Source organism: Mya arenaria, chromosome 16, assembly GCF_026914265.1.
Source record: "Mya arenaria isolate MELC-2E11 chromosome 16, ASM2691426v1".
Lineage (NCBI taxonomy): Eukaryota > Metazoa > Mollusca > Bivalvia > Myida > Myidae > Mya > Mya arenaria.
In genome coordinates, this window is record NC_069137.1 from 32,091,584 (window position 1) to 32,113,927 (window position 22,344).

At 36.7% G+C, this 22,344-nt stretch overlaps 1 protein-coding gene and 1 long non-coding RNA gene across 6 annotated transcripts in view; one reads left to right on the forward strand and one right to left on the reverse strand.

Moving 5' to 3' along the window:
- The window catches only part of LOC128221263 (intermembrane lipid transfer protein VPS13A-like), a 119,624-nt gene that overhangs the window by 21,813 nt on the left and 75,467 nt on the right, over positions 1 to 22,344 (reverse strand). For all 5 annotated transcript variants that reach the window (XM_052929810.1, XM_052929809.1, XM_052929808.1 and 2 more), the window contains 16 exons: positions 21,798 to 21,959; positions 20,881 to 21,003; positions 20,451 to 20,600; positions 19,970 to 20,128; positions 19,567 to 19,730; positions 19,320 to 19,425; positions 18,892 to 19,023; positions 17,696 to 17,782; positions 17,099 to 17,212; positions 16,677 to 16,778; positions 16,024 to 16,116; positions 13,853 to 13,945; positions 11,105 to 11,209; positions 10,319 to 10,468; positions 4,727 to 4,858; positions 4,184 to 4,317 (listed from right to left, as the gene is read on the reverse strand). In XM_052929810.1, coding sequence (XP_052785770.1) covers positions 4,184 to 4,317; positions 4,727 to 4,858; positions 10,319 to 10,468; positions 11,105 to 11,209; positions 13,853 to 13,945; positions 16,024 to 16,116; positions 16,677 to 16,778; positions 17,099 to 17,212; positions 17,696 to 17,782; positions 18,892 to 19,023; positions 19,320 to 19,425; positions 19,567 to 19,730; positions 19,970 to 20,128; positions 20,451 to 20,600; positions 20,881 to 21,003; positions 21,798 to 21,959 — 2,006 coding nt within the window. The remainder of the gene's footprint in view (positions 1 to 4,183; positions 4,318 to 4,726; positions 4,859 to 10,318; positions 10,469 to 11,104; positions 11,210 to 13,852; positions 13,946 to 16,023; positions 16,117 to 16,676; positions 16,779 to 17,098; positions 17,213 to 17,695; positions 17,783 to 18,891; positions 19,024 to 19,319; positions 19,426 to 19,566; positions 19,731 to 19,969; positions 20,129 to 20,450; positions 20,601 to 20,880; positions 21,004 to 21,797; positions 21,960 to 22,344) is intronic.
- LOC128221264 (uncharacterized) lies at positions 6,189 to 9,063 on the forward strand. Its single transcript, XR_008258933.1, has 2 exons — positions 6,189 to 6,344; positions 6,629 to 9,063. It is a non-coding gene; the product is annotated as an uncharacterized LOC128221264 (long non-coding RNA).

A 22,344-nucleotide genomic window follows, 5' to 3' on the forward strand; every position in this document is an offset into this window, starting at 1 on the left:
GGCAAGTTATTTTAAATTGCCTCTGAACATAAAAAAATACCACCCATACTTGACAACCTACACTGTTATGTCCTTATATTCAGAATTCCCTTGTGAGTAAACACTTAGTGTATCTTTCACCTTAGAGGTAGGGACATGGGTCTTGCACACGACAGGTCGCCTTGGTATGTGGAACACATGTAGCAAGTGATTTTAAAATCTGTCCATACAAGGGAAAGTAACAGCCCTGACACGACAACCTAAACTCTATGTCCTTATATGCAGCACTCCATTGTGAATAAACACTAAGTGTGACCTTGACCTTTGAGGTAGGGACATGGGTCTTGCACGCGACACATCGTCTTGGTATGTGGAACACATGTGGCAAGTTATTTTAAAATCTGTCCATACAAGGGAAAGTTACAGCCCGGACACGACAACCTATACTCTATGTCCTTATATGCAGCACTCCATTGTGAATAAACACTATGTGTGAGCTTGACCTTTGAGGTAGGGACACGGGTCTTGCACGCGACACGTCGTCTTGGTATGTGGAACACATGTGGCAAGTTATTTTAAAATCTGTCCATACAAGGGAAAGTTACAGCCCGGACACGACAACCTATACTCTATGTCCTTATATGCAGCACTCCATTGTAAATAAACACTAAGGGCGACCTTGACCTCAGAGGTAGGGACACGGGTCTTGCACGCGACACGTCGTCTTGGTATGTGAAACACATGTGGCAAGTTATTTTAAAATCTGTCCAGACAAGAGAAAGTTACAGCCCGGACACGACAACCTATACTCTATGTCCTTATATGCAGCACTCCATTGTAAATAAACACTAAGTGTGACCTTGACCTTTGAGGTAGGGACACGGGTCTTGCACGCGACACGTCGTCTTGGTATGTGGAACACATATGGCAAGTTATTGTAAAATCTGTCCAGACAAGAGAAAGTTACAGCCCGGACACGACAACCTATACTCTATATCCTTATATGCAGCACTCCATTGTGAATAAACACTAAGTGTGACCTTGACCTTTGAGGTAGGGACACAGGTCTTGCACGCGACACGTCGTCTTGGTATGTGAAACACATTTGGCAAGTTATTTTAAAATCTGTCCATACAAGGGAAAGTTACAGCCCGGACACGACAATCTATACTCTATGTCCTTATATGCAGCACTCCATTGTGAATAAACACTAAGTGTGACCTTGACCTTTGAGGTAGGGACACAGGTCTTGCACGCGACACGTCGTCTTGGTATGTGGAACACATTTGGCAAGTTATTTTAAAATCTGTCCATACAAGGGAAAGTTACAGCCCGGACACGACAACCTATACTCTATGTCCTTATATGCAGCACTCCATTGTGAATAAACACTAAGTGTGACCTTGACCTTTGAGGTAGGGACACGGGTCTTGCACGCGACACGTCGTCTTGGTATGTGGAACACATATGGCAAGTTATTGTAAAATCTGTCCAGACAAGAGAAAGTTACAGCCCGGACACGACAACCTATACTCTATATCCTTATATGCAGCACTCCATTGTGAATAAACACTAAGTGTGACCTTGACCTTTGAGGTAGGGACACAGGTCTTGCACGCGACACGTCGTCTTGGTATGTGAAACACATTTGGCAAGTTATTTTAAAATCTGTCCATACAAGGGAAAGTTACAGCCCGGACACGACAACCTATACTCTATGTCCTTATATGCAGCACTCCATTGTGAATAAACACTAAGTGTGACCTTGACCTTTGAGGTAGGGACACAGGTCTTGCACGCGACACGTCGTCTTGGTATGTGGAACACATTTGGCAAGTTATTTTAAAATCTGTCCATACAAGGGAAAGTTACAGCCCGGACACGACAACCTATACTCTATGTCCTTATATGCAGCACTCCATTGTGAATAAACACTAAGTGTGACCTTGACCTTTGAGGTAGGGACACGGGTCTTGCACGCGCCACGTCGTCTTGGTATGTGGAACACATGTGGCAAGTTATTTTAAAATCTGTCCATACAAGAGAAAGTTACAGCCCGGACACGACAACCTATACTCTATGTCCTTATATGCAGCACTCCATTGTGAATAAACACTTAAGTGTGACCTTGACCTTTGAGGTAGGGACACGAGTCTTGCACGCCACACGTCGTCTTGGTATGTGGAACACATGTGGCAAGTTATTTTAAAATCTGTCCATACAAGGGAAAGTTATAGAGCCGGACGGACGGACAGTGTGATTTTAATATGCCCATCTTCGGGGGCATAAAAAAATGTGCTGGTAAAAACAAAGCATCTACAAGGGTGCCCAAGTTAACGTCTCTGGTGACATATGCACCAGGTTTTATAAGAATTTCTCTAATGGTTTTTGAGTTATGGCCAAGGTTCAAGCTTTTGAACAATGACACTGATGACACCAAGGCTATAGAATCACACTTGAAGGTATGGCTCACAATGGTTGCGGCATCCCAAATTAGGTAAGGTCAAGGTAAAAAATAACATGCGTAAAACACACATATACAAAAGTAATACCTAAGCCCACTGTATTTTTGAAGGTACCATTTATCAAACTTGTAGGTAAAGTTCACAATGTTGACAGCCTTGCAAACCAAGTAAGGTCAAGGTCACAAATAACAAGCGCAAAACACACAAAACAAGAGCTGTCACAGTATGTGACGAATGCCCCCACATGTGACATTGACCTATGAACAAGGTCAGTACATGAAAAGTTGATCTTGCCTTTACGTGTCAACTACATATGGCAACTTATTTTAAATTGCCTATGAACATAAAAAATACCACCCATATTTGACAACCTACACTCTTATGTCCTTTTATTCAGCATTCCATTGTGAATAAACACTCAGTGTATCTTTCACCTTAGAGGTAGGGACATGGGTCTTGCACACGACACGTCGTCTTGGTATGTCAAACACATGTGGCAAGTTATTTTAAAATCTGTCCATACAAGAAAAAGTTACAGCCCGGACACGACAACCTATACTCTATGTCCTTATATGCAGCATTCCATTGTGAATAAACACCTAAGTGTGACCTTGACCTTAGAGGTAAGGACACGGGTCTTGCATGCGACACGTCGTCTTGGTATGTCGAACACATGTGGCAAGTTATTTTAAAATCTGTCCATACAAGAGAAAGTTACATGCCGGACATGACAACCTATACTCTATATCCTTATATGCAGCATTCCATTGTGAATAAACACCTTGACCCTAAAGGAAGGGACACGGGCCTTGCACGTGACACGTCGTCTTGGTATGTGGAACACATGTGGCAAGTTACTTTAAAATATGTCCATACAAGAGAAAGTTACAGCCCGGACATGACAACCTAAACTCTATGTCCTTATATGCAGCATTCCATTGTGAATAAACACCTAAGTGTGACCTTGACCTGAGAGGTAGGAACACGGGTCTTTCACGCGACACGTCGTCTTGGCATGTGGAACACATGTGGCAAGTTATTTTAAAATCTGTCCATACAAGGGAAAGTTACAGCCCGGACACGACAACCTATACTCTATGTCCTTATATGCAGCACTCCATTGTGAATAAACACCTGCACTCCATTGTGAATAAACACTTAAGTGTGACCTTGACCTTAGAGGTAGGGACACGGGTCTTGCATGCGAGACATCGTCTTGGTATGTGGAACACATGTGGCAAGTTATTTTAAATCTGTCCATACAAGGGAAAGTTACAGCCCTGACACGACAACCTATACTCTATGTCCTTATATGCAGCACTCCATTGTGAATAAACACCTAAGTGTGACCTTGACCTCAGAGGTAGGGACACGGGTCTTGCACGCGACACGTCGTCTTGGTATGTGGAACACATGTGGCAAGTTATTTTAAAATATAACCATACAAGGGAAAGTTACAGCCCAGACACGACAACCTATACTCTTATGTCCTTATATGCAGCACTCCATTGTGAATAAACACTAAGTGGGAACTTGAACTTAGAGGTAGGGACATGGGTCTTTCACGCGACACGTTGTCTTGGTATGTGGAACATATGTGGCAAGTTATTTTAAAATCTGTCCATACAAGGGAAAGTTACAGCCCGGACACGAGTTATTGAGCAGGCCGGACGGACGGTGCGATTTTGATATGCCCACCCTCGGGGGCATAAAAAGAGTAATACCTCAGCCCTGCATACCTTTGAAAGAACTGTATATCACACTTGTCGGTATGATTCACAACGTTGACTGTTGCCAGACCGTCCTTGTAGTTGGTGAAAGTCGTTACCATGGCGCTCTCAGTCTCCTGAACCTCCACATTTATCCCACCATACTGTGATAGAAAAACATTGGGTTTTGTCTGATGTTACTTTCCTCTGTGTTACATAGTTTTGTAACTTAAAAGAGCAGTCAAATAAAATCAATATGAAATAACTCACATATTTTGTGTCAAATGCATGAGGAATCTTCCAATACGAGTTTTTGACTGTGTTCATTTTAAATAAATAATTTCAGGTCTGACATTAATCCCATTGATAAGAATCTTTCCATCATTCTTAAAGCAGTTAATCATTCCTCATTAGACTGGAGTAAACTGATAAAACTTCCAAATAAGTTACTAATCAACTTCTTCCAAATTATATGAACGACCGCAAAGTCTGATTGCTTGATATATACGTTACGGTCCAATCACATAGAGATGGGTAAGTTTGTTAAAGAGGAACCTATTGGTTTATACTTACATTATTGTCCAATCGCATGAGTGAAGAGTGTGGTTTGTTAAAGAGGAAATGATTGGTTGAGATGTCAGAATCTTTCACGGTTGCCTGCATCTTCATCTCCTTGCCTGATTGCAGGGGCCACAGTGGCACACACTGGAAGAAACAAACATGACTGGCTGAAATTGTGAACATTTTACAGATATATACTCCTTCTGTAAATTCTACTCAACATTGCAGTTTGATGCCAAATCATCAGTATGCACTGTAGAATCCTTATTTTCTAAAGGTTTACATTAATTTTAGATTTTTTTTGTGACCTGAACACGTTGGATTGCAATGATGAGAACTTGAAAATGTACAATTACAGTTGTTTCTGATGATTTCATAATTGCAACCTTTAAATCGCCCATCTGAAATTAAAAGCTGAATATGAGACTTCGAACATACTAGTTTGAAAATCCCTATTCAAAATTTCATGACAACTACTGTCTATTAAGTTAAAGGCTGTTGGTTTCAGATGGTCAAGAAGATGCCATACTATCATCTACGGGTAATCATAACATCATGAAAACCCAGCCAGACCTGAAGCAACTATGCTTTTGACAAACTGCAACAGCTTCAACAATCTGGGCACTGTCACTTACCATACTTTTTATAAAAGATGTGCCATGCGCCTGTCATTTTTCAGACCCTCTCACACAAAATATTCGAAAATTAAATGTAACCTAAGAGAGGTTGGCTAGGTTACAGGTTTATAATAGTGGCATCAGCAAGTGTGCTGTCAAAGAAATGGTCTAGAAAGGGACTAGACACCAGATGATACAACTGAAAAAAAATTGTCCAAAATTGAAATAAAATTGACATTGTTGTGTACAATGCAATGAGTCTCACTTACTGATGTATCCCATCACTTACTACACATGCATCTAATGCAGTATTTGCGCATTTTTCGATTTGAAATTTACTTGGGTTGTCTATCACTTAAATCCCAGTAAGTTTTAAAATAGCGTTGGTATATTTATTTGTACTCATTAACAGGTATGATTTTAACTGGGAAACCAATATGCACTATTTTTAAATGGGAAAACTTATATAAGACAGCAACATGAGTGATGATTTTATTCTTTCAATCATGTAAAATGATGTATAACTGGCCTCCTACTAGCTCGCATTGACAGTTCTAGGCTTGTTTTGAGGAAATACTGACTTTGCCGATTTTTGGACCAACTGGTGTCTAGTCCCTTTAAGGTCATAGAATCTGTGAAACTGCCGAGGTTAAAACATCCCTGCACAACTATTAAGGCATTTGCATGTATGAGGATAAATGCGGTATGCACCTATGTATGACAAAAATATGGAACCGAAATAGATTGAACCGAAATAGATTGAATGTTGAAAAACTGAAAAGATGTAACCTGATACCTCTCCAAGTGATCTAGCTGGCTGGATACAATGTTATTTCTTTATTACCATTTTGTGAAATCAGATTTTAATGGTCGATATTGCATTCAGTATTTTGGAATAACAAAATGCATACATAAATAAATCTATTTTCTTTACATATAGCACCTTACGTTTGGGAGTGATTTATTGCTGAATTTTAAACTACAAGTTTATATTAAACTCTTTTTTTATAAAAGTATGTAAACAAAGGAATATTATTCAATAATAAATGGATTATTAAGAACAAAGTATATTGTCATTGTTAGCAGAAAGTTGCATAAATATAAGCATTATTTAACACATCATAACGTCAACAAATGCTGTAAATACTAAATTCATACTAATATTTTCAAAGCCATTGTGTACTCAACCATACTTTTTAAAATATCATCTATTGTTCATTGTTTTCTAACCTATGAGGCAATGTATGAGTTTCAAAGAAGACTTCATCCATTTCAAATCATATGGTTTCTTTTTCAGATTGGTTACCCATATACTTTAACTCTGTAAACAATGGCACTGTCAGTGCTTGAAACATTACGACAGATTCTGACATGTTCAATCTGCATGGAGATTTTCAAGGACCCGAGACAGTTGCCATGTCAACACACGCTGTGTCAACAGTGTATGATATTGTGTATAAGGAAGAGAAGAAAAAAGGGACGGAACAATTTAATGTTTCCTTGCCCCGATGTGTCGAAAAGAGATCGAAATTGACAAAACCAATCCATTGACATACACATTTCCAAAAAAACATGACGATACAAAACCTAATTGATGATTTTGAAAATGACATCAAAGGCATTATTGACAATCAGCATGACACTGAAAAGAAAGAAGTTTTTCCAAAAACAGAAAGGATGGAAAATAAAGCAATGCAAGACGCAGAAACACAAACTGTTTCCCCACATTTAGAGGGGCTATTAATAAATCTGACAAATCAACTTTTCCCAATGACAATCACACTGATATGGATAAGAAATGTGAAGATATTTATTTGGAAAGTATATGCATTGGTCAAGTGGATCATTCTTAACCTAACCCAGTTTGGGTTAACTATGCTGAAAATGGTTGGCTTGACATCATTCATTTTTATCTCTTTTTTGCTGATTTATTGTGGGAGTTGGTATATTGTTTTATATAGCTCTGGATGCCAATCTATTACTGCCAATGTATTTTACATTATATATCATATTAGTGAACCTTTCTATGAAGCTGGAAAATTAATTATTTTCAACTTATTATACCATCTTGTGAACGTCTGTGAAATTGTCTTCACATCCGGGATAGAAATTATCATCAATTTGTCATACTATCTTGATAATATTTGTGATAATGTCCACACAAAGGCAAAAGAAGTAACCCTCAATTTGATATACTGTCTAGATTACATCGCTGAAATCGTCTATACATCAGGGATAGAAATTACCATGAATTTGTCACACAATTTTAATATTATTTGTGAAATTGTCCACACAAAAGGGAAAGAAATCTTTTGAAATCTGTACGTTATTTTAGGACTATTCTTAATATTGTTGCCATGTCTTACTATAATGATAATGCCATACCTTATTGGAAACCCGAACGTTCGATGGAGACAAACGGACAGGTTAAACACACGTGGTGGCAGAAAAAAACACAGAACAAAAATGTTGCATATTAAGAGCTGAAATATAAGCCTATTTCCAAGTATAAATAACATGAACATAATTAATAAAATTAAGGAATGAATTACAGGCTTGATGTCATTATCTGGGTATGAACACAATTGGGCTGGTCAAAGTGTATGAGTCCGAAGGACTCCACGCGTACTTTGACCAGCCCAATTGCGTTCATAACCCTTATAATGACATCAACCCCGCAATTCATTACTTATATTTACACCAATAGTTCCTTATTTCATTCAAGAATTGTTAAAAAAATACTTATTTCATTTAAAAAAAACAACTTTCATTAATCCTTTCTTACCCATTCTGTAAATACAACGACCCGACTGTTACCGGAAACATTTTTCAAATGACGTCACAATAATGCGGGAAAAGATCAACCACTTGAAATCACTTTTAAACGTTAAATTTAAACACTAATGGCAACAATACGTTTAAAATCTAACAAATTAACACTTTCTAAAATGTTGATTTATATTTTACGGGACCTACTGACACAATATAAACAATAACAAGATCAATAGTTTTCATGTATATTGTTATGCGATGAATGGCGATCCGAACATATCCAAACATGTTGTGTTCATCGATTGATGAAAGCAATTGCCAAAATGCAGTTCATTTAAGGAATGGAAGTTGAGGTGTAAATATTTAATAGTGACAACACCTGTTAAAAGTTTTACACTTCATAATTATATCTCAAATTTTTATTAGATTATAGTGAATTCTTGGAATATTCTAATTTAGACATCACTTTTCTCACTTTACCTAGGATGAAAACAAATTAAATTGATTTTTAACCAATGTAGCCAAATTTTTAAACTGCTTTAAATTAGGATTTTCTTATTTACAATAAATCTGAGGTCCCTTCCTCTGAGTGTAGAATGACGAATGCCAACTTTATTGGAAAATCAGGAGTGAGTTGCTACTGCTGATCATTATCCAACCAACTTCTAGACAATGGTACCTTAGCAGACAGGGCCACCTAGGTCTATCCATCTATTTTGACTCTGGTCATAAAGATGTCTACGCAACTCACCCCAGACAGTATATGACAGAATGTACATTTAACATTAAACTAGTTTTGTGTTGTGTGTTTTGTTCTTCCTAGCTTGTCTTTGAAACTTCATTTTCAATGCTTGTAGTTTTATTTCCAGCGGAATGTTTTGTTTGAATTGTCTTACACTTGCACTATCATCTACCTTCTGGTATAAATACAACTAGGAATAAATCATTGGTTTTAATGTACCTTAGTCCTATTAGTATTTACTATGTGATATGCAGAACATGATGATGTAATAAGAGAGCAATGAACCAGAGCCATCCAAGAGATTGTGGGCTTGATCCCCATTAGTGGCACTTTCTTACGGCCCCTCAAAATTAACACCCGTACTGGTTTCTACCCAGGAAACAGACACACAGTGATCCTATAGCAGTTATCATAATTCATCACAATCAAGCTAAACGAAATTAGTGCTTACTACATTAAAACCTGTTGGCTCGATATCTCTTTGTTAAAATTCCTTGTAGGCTTGAACTGGATGTTAAGGAGTAATTTTGTTTTACTCTTTGTAAGCATTCCAACGTTGTTTCCCATTCTTTATTGTGGATGTCCATTCAATGGATAAAAACAAATACATACGTTCACCTTAACCACAAGAGCGGTCAAAGACAGCTATATGCACCGCCTCATTGGGGCATTTTTTTGTAACGAAAGCCAATCAATGGTAATGGTAGTTTCTCGGGAACATAAGAAATGCGTAAAATTAAGAAAGGGCAATAACTCTTTCAAAAAAGGTCAAATTGCAAAAGCCTGACAATATGCGCTGCGTCACTATATAGTCATCAATCTGTGAAAGTTTGGTAGAAATCGCATGAAAAACGTAAGAGGAGTTGCGAAGAAACCAATTTTAAATGTAAAATAAACAAAGGGCTATAACTCTTTCAAAAATGGTTGAATCGCAAAAGCCCGACAATATGTGCTGGGTCACTATATAGTCATCAATCTGTGAAAGTTTGGTAGAAATCGCATGAAAAACGTAAGAGGAGTTGCGAAGAAACCAATTTTAAATGTAAAATAAGCAAAGGCAATAACTCTTTAAAAAATGGTCAAATCGGAAAAGCCCGATAATATGCGCTGCTTCACTTCATTATCATCAATCTGTGAAAGTTTGGTAGAAATCGCATGAAAAACGTAAGAGGAGTTACGAAGAAACCATTTTAAATGAAAAAAAGAGCTATAACTCTTTCAAAAATGGTTCAATTGCAAAAGCCCAACAATATGCGCTGCTTCACTTTATGATCATCAATCTGTGAAAGTTTGGTAGAAATCGCATGAGAAATGTAAGAGGAGATCCAAAGAAATGAATGTGGGACGGACGGACGCACACACACACACAGGCATGGAATTGCGCCTACCATTACTATAAAGAGAAATGAAAAGTTTGATGGACACCACATACTTGGTATTCTTGGTTTGTTTTTTAGGTTTAAAGTAACAAACCTGTTTGGGTGGCACTTCAATCCATTCACTGCTTGTTATAGTTTCCTTGCACTGGTAAGTGTAAGGGGAAGAGTTGACTAGCATGTAGAAGGGGGTGAATGTCACCACTTTTGTCAGGCCTGAACTGGAGAGGACTATGCTGACTCCCACCTAGAAACAATAATCCACATTTAAGATACATTTGCATATGGTTCTAGCATATTGGGGGGTAGGGGGGGGGGGGGGGGTGAATGTCATCAGCTTGGTTAGGCTTTAACTTGACAACATGTTTTCTGATTAAGTATAACTATGTAAGTAATACTATGGTTACATGGAAAGTTTGGATAGTATGTAGTAGGCATAAATGCCCTAAAAAAAGTTGCAGGATCAATGAAAATGAAATTAGCCATGTGTAAAGAAAATTATGCTAGCACTATTACCCATCATGGTGTCAATGTTTTAACAACTATCAGAATGATATCTCTAAAACTGTGGGAGTGGTTTGTTCTACAAACTGAAAAATAGCCTAAAGTGTTAAAATCATATTCAAGGGCACATAATTCTAAGACAATTGACGTAGGTCACCAAAAATATGTAAGGAAATACTACCCATCATCCTTTTAATGTGTACCAAATATTAGAGTGATAATACTTTAACTGTGGCAATAGTTTGCTATAGAAACATTTGCCAACAGAGCAACCAACCAACTAACACACCATGCGACAGTTTGGTGAATTTAATATACATGTACTGTGTTTGACAGTGGAATAAAGTTTATCAGGATTGTTTCTTTTCAAATAACCAACCTCCCAGGTCCTGTTTTTGTTCTTGCTCTGCACAGTTCCAGAGCTGCCCACAACATCCAGAGAGAACTTGTCTGACCAATCACCTTCTCCAATACATAGGGATGCCTGCAAATAGACCAATCAGATTGCTTGTAACTTAAGAAAATAAATAATGATATAACAGTATGTCTATTGGTGTATTGCTGTTAAAAAAATATTGGTCAATATGATATTGTATTGAAATGCCTAAATTCCTAATAAAAACTGAATATTATTCAAAGCTTTAACATTAGCATTTGGTTAACATGGTACTTATATATATATTATCTGATCAAATATAAATCTTAATAATTTTGTTAATAGTTTTTACTGATGGGTTGTGTTGCCTACCCACAAACATATTTTAAAAACTGGTCTTGAAATAAAACACAGAAACCATGCCATTTAAGCAACTCATTGCTTGAATAGATTGTACATGTACATAAAATAACAACAATAAAAGCAGTCTCAAGCTTTCTTCCAAATGGAAGAAAATATAAAGCCATGCAACTAGCAGAACTCATCGTAAATCACCAAAAATCAGTGATTAAAAATTTAACATTCATTAACAAATGCAACCTCATTGGATTGTCTCTGCATAATACAATGTAAGAATGGCACTATCTCACTTGAATTCTGCAAAATGATGCACTATAGTCAATATCTAAGCTAAAATTTAAAGATAAACTGCATTTAGCCACAGTAAGCTATAATAATGTCCTGAAAATAAGTAAAAAAAACTTTCGAATATTAGTAAAAGTTTGTGCATAAGGGTATTACAGTTGTACAGAAATATCGTACATGGAATGAAATTCCTTCATATCCGCTTAATAAACCACTTTAACTTTGATAAGTAATTCTAAATATTTTACCTACAATGATAATAATACCATTTAGTTATGCAGTTTTATATCTATTTCTGACAATAAAAAAGGTAGAAAAGGGTTGCATTATCATTTTCACCACATTGAATCAACATGATGATATTTCTGTACAAGGATGACTGTGCAAATCATTAAATCATCATTCCTTTCTAGCAAAATGCCTGACAAAATTGAACACCAGGTCTGAAAATTGTGACTAACCATGGAAATAAGGCATTAGAGGAAATATATTTATATATATGTCACAGCTGTAATAACAAGAGCCGTCGTAAGACAGCGCGCTCGACTACGCTGCTTTGACTTAGAAGTGAATACAATAACGATGTAATATTACCAAGTTTGGTCTCTTTATGTCAAACCTAACTAAAATTATTCCATATATAAGGTGACTTTGATGCTGAAGCCCGAACAATGACGCAAGTCATTCAAATAACTTGATTTCCCATTATGAAAATGTGGTTAAGAATATACAAATATGCCTTTCAAAAGAAATTAAAAAAAAAAAAAATCAAAAAAATCAAGGGCCATAATTTGTATTTACGGTTGAAATGGAGTTATGTTTCTTGTTGTAAGATGGTCGTAAATAATTTTGAATTTTAATAAGTGCATTGAATGAATGGTATAGAAGCTTTTTTTATTAAAATCCCAATTTGCTCTTAACTTTTACTTGCCTAAAACTTTAAGTCAATCAGGGGCCATAACTTGTATTAATTAAGGATATGGAGTTATGTAACCTCATTGGGTGATGGTCCTGAACAATTGTGTGAAGTATTAAGTCAATTGAATGAAGGGTATAGAAGTTATTAATAAATATCCCAACCTGCCCTAAAACTTTAACCTAAGTTCCATGGACAATCAGGGGCCATAATTTGTATTAAAGATAATATGGAGTTATCTAACCTCATTATGTGATGGCTCTGAACAACTGTGTGAAGTATTAAGTCAATTGAATGAAGGGTATTGGACTTATAAGTGAAAATCCCAACTTGCCCTAAAACTTTAACCGGACGCCGACGCCGGGACGAGTAGTATAGCCCACCTATTCTTCGAATAGTCGAGCTAAAAGCTATTTACATGTATATATAACTATTCATACAAATGTATATAGAACTACACATGTATATAGAACAATTGATACACATGTATAAAGAGCTATTCACACACCTGTATATAGAACTATTCATAAATGTGAATAAAGAGCTATTCACAAACGTGTATATAGAACTATTCATAAATGTGAATAAAGAGCTATTCACACACCTGTATATAGAACTATTCATAAATGTGAATAAAGAGCTATTCACAAACGTGTATATAGAACTATTCATAAATGTGAATAAAGAGCTATTCACACACCTGTATATAGAACTATTCATAAATGTGAATAAAGAGCTATTCATACACCTGTATATAGAACTATTCATACATGTGAATAAAGAGCTATTCACAAACGTGTATATAGAACTATTCATACAGGTGTATACAGAACTATTCATACACATTTATATAGAACTATTCATACACATGCAGCAGATGCTAAACATCTGTATATTAAAATATTTTACAGCAAAATTTTATTTTATTTTTTTCAAGCACAGTTATGCAACTTTAAGGAAATAAATTTTGTTAAAAATAAGTTATGATAACTGCATCTAAGTCCTATTATTAATAATTTCACTCCTATAAATTATCTCACTGTTCTATGAGTTAATGAAGCTTTGCAGATAAAATTGTTCATAAACTCTTCAATATTTCCTTCAAATGCCCTATTATCATAAAAGCCAAGGTTACAAAAATCATATAGCACATGTCAACATCCTGGGCTCGTGCGCGGATGCCAACATACTTTCCCACTCTGCTTCATTTCTTTCACTTTCGGCTTATTTTTTCCTTCCTTCTTTCGTTCCAAGGTGCCGGTCTTTTTCTCTGGCAAGTCATCCTTCAAAAAGTGTAGCCTTCCATAACAGTTTTGCATAACGTTTGTTTGACAACATTTTCCGTATTGTTTTACATTTTATCTAATGCTACATTTACACTATGTTCCCGGTAGCCATGGCAGCCCCGTTTGCCCGAAACATATTGCGCCGTGGGATTTTGGCCATTTTTGTCTCAATAAACAAGTGTTGTTAGGTTGTGCTAAGTGTCCTCACGTCATATCAAACTAACCGTGACAAGCCGCAGGGGCGAAAAGGTCCGGGCACAGTCTACCAGGGATACATGTACGTTGCGTCCCGGTCTGATATGTTCTGATGGGATCCCTCACATTGTTCACGTCTTCATCCAGGTCTGATGCGTTTTCCACGTTTTGTCAAGGCCTCCTATGCATCGAACGCGAACAACGCAGAACTTTGGATTACGTTTGTGTCCACGGTATAAAAAAAATCCCCCAAGCAACACCAATCACTGTATCAGAATACTTCGACAAGTAAACATGAATTCCCAAGATGAAGAAGATTTTGTGACAAAACGAAGCACAACGTGACAAAACTGGAAAGGAACTTTAGATGCCGGGGATTACATATGATTTCCACCCCCCTACGGACGATTTATAAGTTGTGTAACGGCCTATTATGTACTGTCACGAACTGTCATGTGTCATTGCGTTTACCCCGTTTTACTACGACCTACTACGTTTCTCATCCACACCGTGGCTGCCGTTTTGACAGTTTAAAAATCAGGCCCAGCATGCACGGCAATAACGGTCTGTCACGTTATCTCGTCCCCCCGCACTGTCTCACATTTATCCCGTTTTCTCCACGGTGGTCTGAAACGGGGCTGCCTTGGCCACCGGGTACATAGTGTAAATGTAGCATTATGAGTTACTTTATATATTTTATCATAATATTGACCAATCTAGAAATATTTTTTTATTTAAAAAAAATTGAACCTATTACATATTACCACAGTCACATTCATCAGGAACTGTTTAGAGCCCCTACATTTTTCTAATGCATATTAAAAATTAGTTCTCCAATGCCTGTTCTACTTTATTAAAAGTTAAGAAATTAATTTGCAAGTATCACGGTTTAACGCTATGGAGAATTTTTCAGGGACAACAAGAATACTTATGAGGTTGTGTGGCACTTCAAAATCTAGCGTGAAATGCTTACCCCAGCATCAGAACTTAAACAACTAAAACCCTGGTACAAAGGAAAATATTGCAGATAAAATATATACGCAATTCTTCAGCAATTTACTATTGAGTTTATAGCAAAGAAAATTAAATATCAAACTTCAATCGTCAAAAGATAAAGTTCCATTATAAAAATACAAATCTTTTATAATAGAAACATTTGTATTGGTTTTTTTTGGCATTTCCTAGATTTTCTCTCTGGTGTGTTTAGGTCATCATTCATGTATATCAAATTAAAGAATTAATTCTAAGGGAGCAACAGCGACTGTAGGAACAAGTTTGTTCAACTTGCAATACAAGAACTATAACTGGCTTAAACTGGCTTTTACGGTTTATCATTGAAACTCAAGTAAGTGGACCATTGAATGTTACATCTCAGCCTAATATATGAACCAACTCAGCCATGAGCACCATGAAATATAGAGATTGTGCACAAAATACCAAGCTCTGATTGGCCTGTTTGGAGCAATGAACTATAAAACAAGATATGCATGGAAAGAGCATAATATGCTGAAGTATAGAAAACGGCACTTCTATGCACATATACATTTTAGAAGTAAAAGTAGAATTTATACTTCATTTACTTGTACATTTAATTCAGGCAAAGGCGGAAGAGGGCATGTAACACACTCAATCCTCTTACCTTTTCTGAGTCCTAAATACAATTTGCAAAACATATTTAGATAATGTTCATAAATCACAAACAAAACCTACTCCAAACGTTCATGGCTACAGAAACATATTCACAACTAACATCACAATCTTAACAATAAATTTGACATATAAGTGTACAATTCACACATGAAACATTTTCGTATCCTACAAAAATAACACATCAGAAAAGCTATATAAGTCGAATAATTTAGCAAACTTGTAACAATTACCTTTTTCTTGCTGAAGAGAGATCCCTTCTTGAATGAGAACATGATAATATCCTTGACATCAGGGGCGTGTTCCATTGGCTCGTCGTCTCCAGCCTATAAATAGTAACATGATGTAAGTATCTATTTTTAGACATGATGTAACATGATGTAAGTATCTATTTTAAGACACAACTGTGAGTCATGCTTCTATATTAAGTTAAATATTGGGTTAAAATCTAGGGCATGTTCAATAGGGTTCCACAGGGTCGTCGTCTCCTGTCTATAAATAGTAACATGATGTAAGTATCTATTTCAACACAAACAATGGATAAAACAATTGATATATTAAGTAAATATTGGATAACATCAGGGTCCTTTTCAATTGGTTCATTATCTTCTGCCCATAAATAGTAACAAGATATAAACATCTATTTATAGACACAAATGTAAACTTTAACTTATTAACAGTAACACAATAATGATTAAATGGTCAACAGTGATGACAAAACACATCATAGACCAACCTTATATTGGAGGAGCAGTACTGTTGACCATTCAGCAAGGGCTGAAACACAGGCACATTGATACAGCCCACTCCTTTCTTAAAGTGAGGATCTAGTTCTTGGTTAAATTGTCCAGGAATTATTCACTCTGGTATAATATACAGGACTCACCTTATATCTGAGGAGCAGGGTAGTCTTGTTTACCATCCAGTATGGGCTGAACACAGACACATTGATAGAACCCTCTCCTTTCTTAAAGTGCAGGCCTAGGTCCTGAAACAGAGCAATAGGACATTAAGGTTAATTTGGAGTGCTGAAAATTACAAGTAAGTCTTGAAACAAGTCCTAAACCATACCAAACCAGGATCTACATCATCATCATTTCTGATTTGAAAAATATAAATTTAGTTTTGAAAATTATTAAATGCTGGTTATTTTCTCCTATTACAAATAATGTTGGGTTAAGAAAATTCCCTTGATTACATTCTATATTTTGTTCAGTTCAACTCCACTGGAGGATCAGTTAAAATTACTATGCCATATTTTATAATCACTTTAATCCTTTATTTTTATTTTAAAGTAAATATATTAACCATGGTAACTTTCTTCTTCCCTTGGTAGCTCTCAAAACTCAAAATTGACAGTTCCGGGATGTCAAAGTCTATGACCCTGCGTCCGTGCCAATCCTTATCAAGGTAGTTTGATATCTGCAAACAAATTAGGTTTGGGTAGTTAATGGTGTACAAATTGTTATAACACATATACAGATAGTCAAATTATGTAAAAAATGAAATCAAAAAAGGGCACTAGAAGCCAAATTTGTAATACCAATCTGTTGTTCTCATCAGTCAATATTTGGCATTTCAATCAATTACTGAAGCCGGAATTCATACCGCTTGCCACAAATATATGTATTTGAATTGATAACACAATTACTACTTTCATGTACTATTTTCAGCAACTTTCAAAGTATGGTCAAAGTTTTCTCATGACACCATTGACAATAACCCAAAGAGAATGCCAGAATTGACAACACCACCACTGACTAGGACAGCCCTGATATCGACACCAGACAACTAAGAACCCTCCCCCCAGCTAAATCAAGGGTAAGAATGAGTTATGTAAACTATACAATCTAAGAATGAAGACAGTTCATGCTTAAATCAATAGCAAATATGAGCATCACTCACCATGACCTCCATGTTGGTTTTACCAATACAGGCGTGATCCAGAGGCATATTACATCCCTTCTTTAACATCATCTCATCTTCTGTGCCCTGCAATTATAATCCCAAACATTAGCATCACCATGGTTTTTGCTGATACAAACTGATCTAGTGGCATGCTACAACCTTTTCTAACAAAATCTCATCTGCAGTGCCCTGCAAATAAGTATATAAGTATAAGACATATAATAAGTGTAGTGAACTGCAAAGATCACTAGTTACACTTCATACTGTGTATCTTTATGCACTGACTCATATAGCACATTCGGAGGTTAAATAAACAGCAACTACAATGGAAAGAAACTTGACATCATAGGTGGAACACTGTGCACTCAGCCCAGTGGAGTTTTCCACCATACAGAATACTGCCTCTACCTCAGCTACATTGATCTTAAACTTACCTCTAACATGACTTTGACATCATATGGCAGGAGATAATGAAAATATTGGGGTAGAGGTGAAACACTGTGCTCTTGGCCAAGACCATGTCAACTTCTTCATAGTATACAGTTCTACAAAGCTTTTACCTACAATAACCTTGAACTTACCTCTAACATGACCTTGATGTCGTACGGCAGCAGATTATGGAAAACAGCAGCGGGGTACATGTGAAACACTGTGCTCTAGGCCAAGAGCAAGTCAACTCCTTCATACAGAATACAGCTTGACTTAGCGGCTAGCTACAACAACCTTGAACTTACCTCTAACATGACCTTGACGTCGTACGGCAGCAGATTATGGAAAACAGCAGCGGGGTACAGGTGAAACACTGTGCTCTAGGCCAAGAGCAAGTCAACTCCTTCATACAGAATACAGCTTGACTTAGCGGCTAGCTACAACAACCTTGAACTTACCTCTAACATGACCTTGACGTCGTACGGCAGCAAATTATGGAATAAAGTAGTGTGGTAAAGGTGAAACACTGTGCTCTTGGCCAAGAGCATGTCAACTCCTTCATATAGAATACAGCTTGACTTAGCCGCTAGCTACAATAACCTTTAACTTACCTCTAACATGACCTTGACATCGTAGGGAAGCAGATTATGGAATACAGCAGTTGGGTAGAGGTGAAACACTGTACTCTTGGCCAAGAGCAAGTCAACTCCTTCATACAGAATACAGCTTGACTTAGCCGCTAGTTACAATAACCTTGAACTTACCTCTAACATGACCTTGACATCGTACGGCAGCAGATTATGGAATATAGCAGTGGGGTAGAGGTGAAACACTGTGCTCTTGGCCGATGGCATTTCTCCTCCCTCATAGTAAACAGCCTCTATTTCAGCTCTCAGCTGTAATGTGATGATTAAAGTACACAGATTAGAAATCACTTTGGGCATAAAAAATATGGTAACTGCAATTAACAAAGCAAATATTTTAAACCAAAAGTTCTGGTTTTATGTACCATACAACCAACATGTTATCTACTTTGGTAAATCTGGATGGTGATATACTTTTATGACTTTTTAATGTATTTCAGAGACATCAGGAAATTTATAAAACAACAATTGATAATTTGATAAACTGCATGATGGTCAGTGTTGTCAATAATGTCCATCTTTTAAATTAGATCATAAATGCATTTTACCTTGATATAGAATGGTTGGTGCACGTTGTCTCCCTTACAGGCCAGCTGTTTCAGGCCAAGATTTTCAGCCCCTCTCCATGAAATTGGCTCACTCAGCTCAACACACCTGCAAATAGCAATACACTTCTAATTTTATCATTTACTTCTTCACTCCTTATTTTTTCATGTGATTGATGTGGGATAACTTGTTAAGTGATTTAACATGAACAAGTTAGATGTGGAAGCATAGAAAAGATACAGAACTCACCCATCTTTTATTGGTCTGAACATGAACTGGCCAGTCGTGGTGTATATTGTGTTAAGGGGGAGACTGTATAGTTGTCCCGGGTTGATGTGTGAGATCAGCTTCACGTTCCCAGTGCTTGGATCTTTGTAGTAGACATCCACTGGCAAGAGTAGATGGTTTTTCACCTTAAACATTCAATGATTTGTTTTCAAATAGAAAGGAGTGATATGGAATAAGTTAGAAACATATCATTCATTCAACCATTTAATCAATCTTTCAATCAATCAATCTATCAATGAATAAACGGACAGATAAATCAATCTGTTACGAAGTATGTCCATCAAATACTCACTTGATAAATCAGCCACTGAAACACTCAATAACTTTGGTAATGAGAAATTAATAGATACATGATTGTATATACCTGCACAGCTGATCTGAATATGAGTGTTTTCTGTCCCAGGTGTATACTGGTGTCTGCCACCACTGCCCACTGGTCAGTGTCCTTCGACTTGGTGAAGTGGAACAGCCTCTTCTCAGCCCTCTTGATGTTCAGTTCTTTCGGGGTGTCAAATTTCTCAACCTGAATAATGAATAAACTGTCCGTTTTTTTGGCTTTTCATTGCCTTTTAGAGCTTGAATATGGAGATAATATTTAAGTCAAGAAAGTTCAAAGTCAACAAAATATATCCAGACAGACAAAAGGACAGACTTTAAATGCATTTACATAGCCTCAATTTTTTTTTCCTAATAATCACCTTCCAAATAAACTCGTACCATTTCAGTTTCATGTCAAACCATTCGGCTTGAGATATCACCATAAATATCTCATTGACAAATGCTCTCATCTGAAACACTGTCTCTTATGGGAGATATGATTCAGACTTTATCAGCTTGGCACATACCTGGAAGATCATTTTCTTCTCATCCTGGTTTTGAGTTGCCCGGATGACAGATGCCTGCCTGCTGAGTTTGTTTCCTGCTTCCTTGTTCTTGAGTGGTAGAATGTCACCGGACCTTAGTCTCACCTTGGTATTTACTGCTGTTTCTGGCATCTGGAGAGATATACACAATTTATGTATGTTTGACAGTTCTGAGAGGCATTTGCAGTCAACGAAATCTTGATATTCAACTGTTTCAGTGTATGTAACCAGACTTTCAGCATAACTTTTATTTTTATTTTTAAATTGGAATATTGAACATTTCCACAATGTTTTTATGTGTGCATTTATAATTTTCATTGACCAAAACAGCATACCTATGTACACCACATTCAACCAATATAGCACCAGGTTGTAAAACAAAGTGCATCAGAGTTATTATCATAATTTCTACCTCAAAGGTATTGTCCAGTTTCAGCATTAGGTCTTCGCCGGTCTCGTTACGTATGATGAAAGGGTCCAACACTTCTCCTGCCCTCAGCGTGGGCTCAACCAGTTGGTAGGCATCACCAAATGCCTGCAACACAGTTTCAATATCATTTGAACTGAGCTGTTAGCTGAATCCATTTCTTGCTGTGTCAAAGACCTTTGCCATTGTCGACTTCCGGGATTCTTCAGACATTATGATACAAATTTATGTTTGGAGAGTGTATTAAAATACACATTATTAACTGAAACGCAACACTATGAATACAGGGATGGAATCAAACAAGTCATTAATACTACAGTTTGTAGGTTTCTATACACATGGTAATTCCAAACGACTTCATGTTGATGCTGGGTATTTGAAAGAGCCAATTTTATGTAGCTTTTTTCAGAAATGAATGATTAGGGGCAATCTTAATATCACTCCCCCTCTTCTGAACTTGGTCACACTCAGATTTAGAAAATCTGCACATTTGTTTGAAACTGAGGCGATACTATTTGAAAATTCTTATTCTAGGTTAAAAGAGGAATTCAAAAATATATCAACACCTTACCTTTGTAAGACCTTGGTCACACTACAGTTTTAAAAGTATGCACATTTATTTGAAATTGAGATGATACTCCTATTTAACAAATATAATTGTAGGTTACTAAAGCAATGCAGAAATATATAAATGCCTTTTTTCCCATTGAAACAGGGCATATATCTACAAGTAATAAAGCCCAAGTTTAGGTGTTGCTACATATTTGCACATTGTCTATGGCAACACATGATCTAAATTTCATTTACATATCTTTGAACATTTTTTGATGATGACAGCATTGCTTTTTCAGTATCTATAACAACGTTATCCACAAAGGGAATAAAACAGGAGGAAAACCCACCTTTCCTAGGTTGGTGAGGCTTTCCAGGCATGCTTTTGTCATGGTCAGATTCAGGGAGTCTGTAGACTTGATATTGATGCTCATTTTCGGAGGTGGTAGGCGGATATTGTCCGTGTCCTCATCTTCATCCAGACCCAGGTCCACATCTTCATTTTTCTCCACCTGAATAGCATACAAGAAAACTGTGTTACTCAAAAACGAAAACAAATTCTGTTTATAAGACTTATAAAAAGGAACTGTAGTCAACATTTTCTTTAGTACCAAATACAGTTTAAAAGGGGTCAGAGTTATATTTGGCCACCTCTTTCCATATCAGCTCCTACAGATTTCTGATACAAAAGGATTTTGCTTAAGGCCTCTATAATGAGTCGTAACACCCCTCCCCCCCCACCCCCCCCCCAACCCCAACCCCATGCATTTTAACCAACTTTCATATACATTGTTAGTATAAATGTTGCAAATGTAAGATAATGAAATATTATACAATTCATAATATATATATATATGGTATACCACTATGAAAATGACAATGAAGAAGACCAGTTAG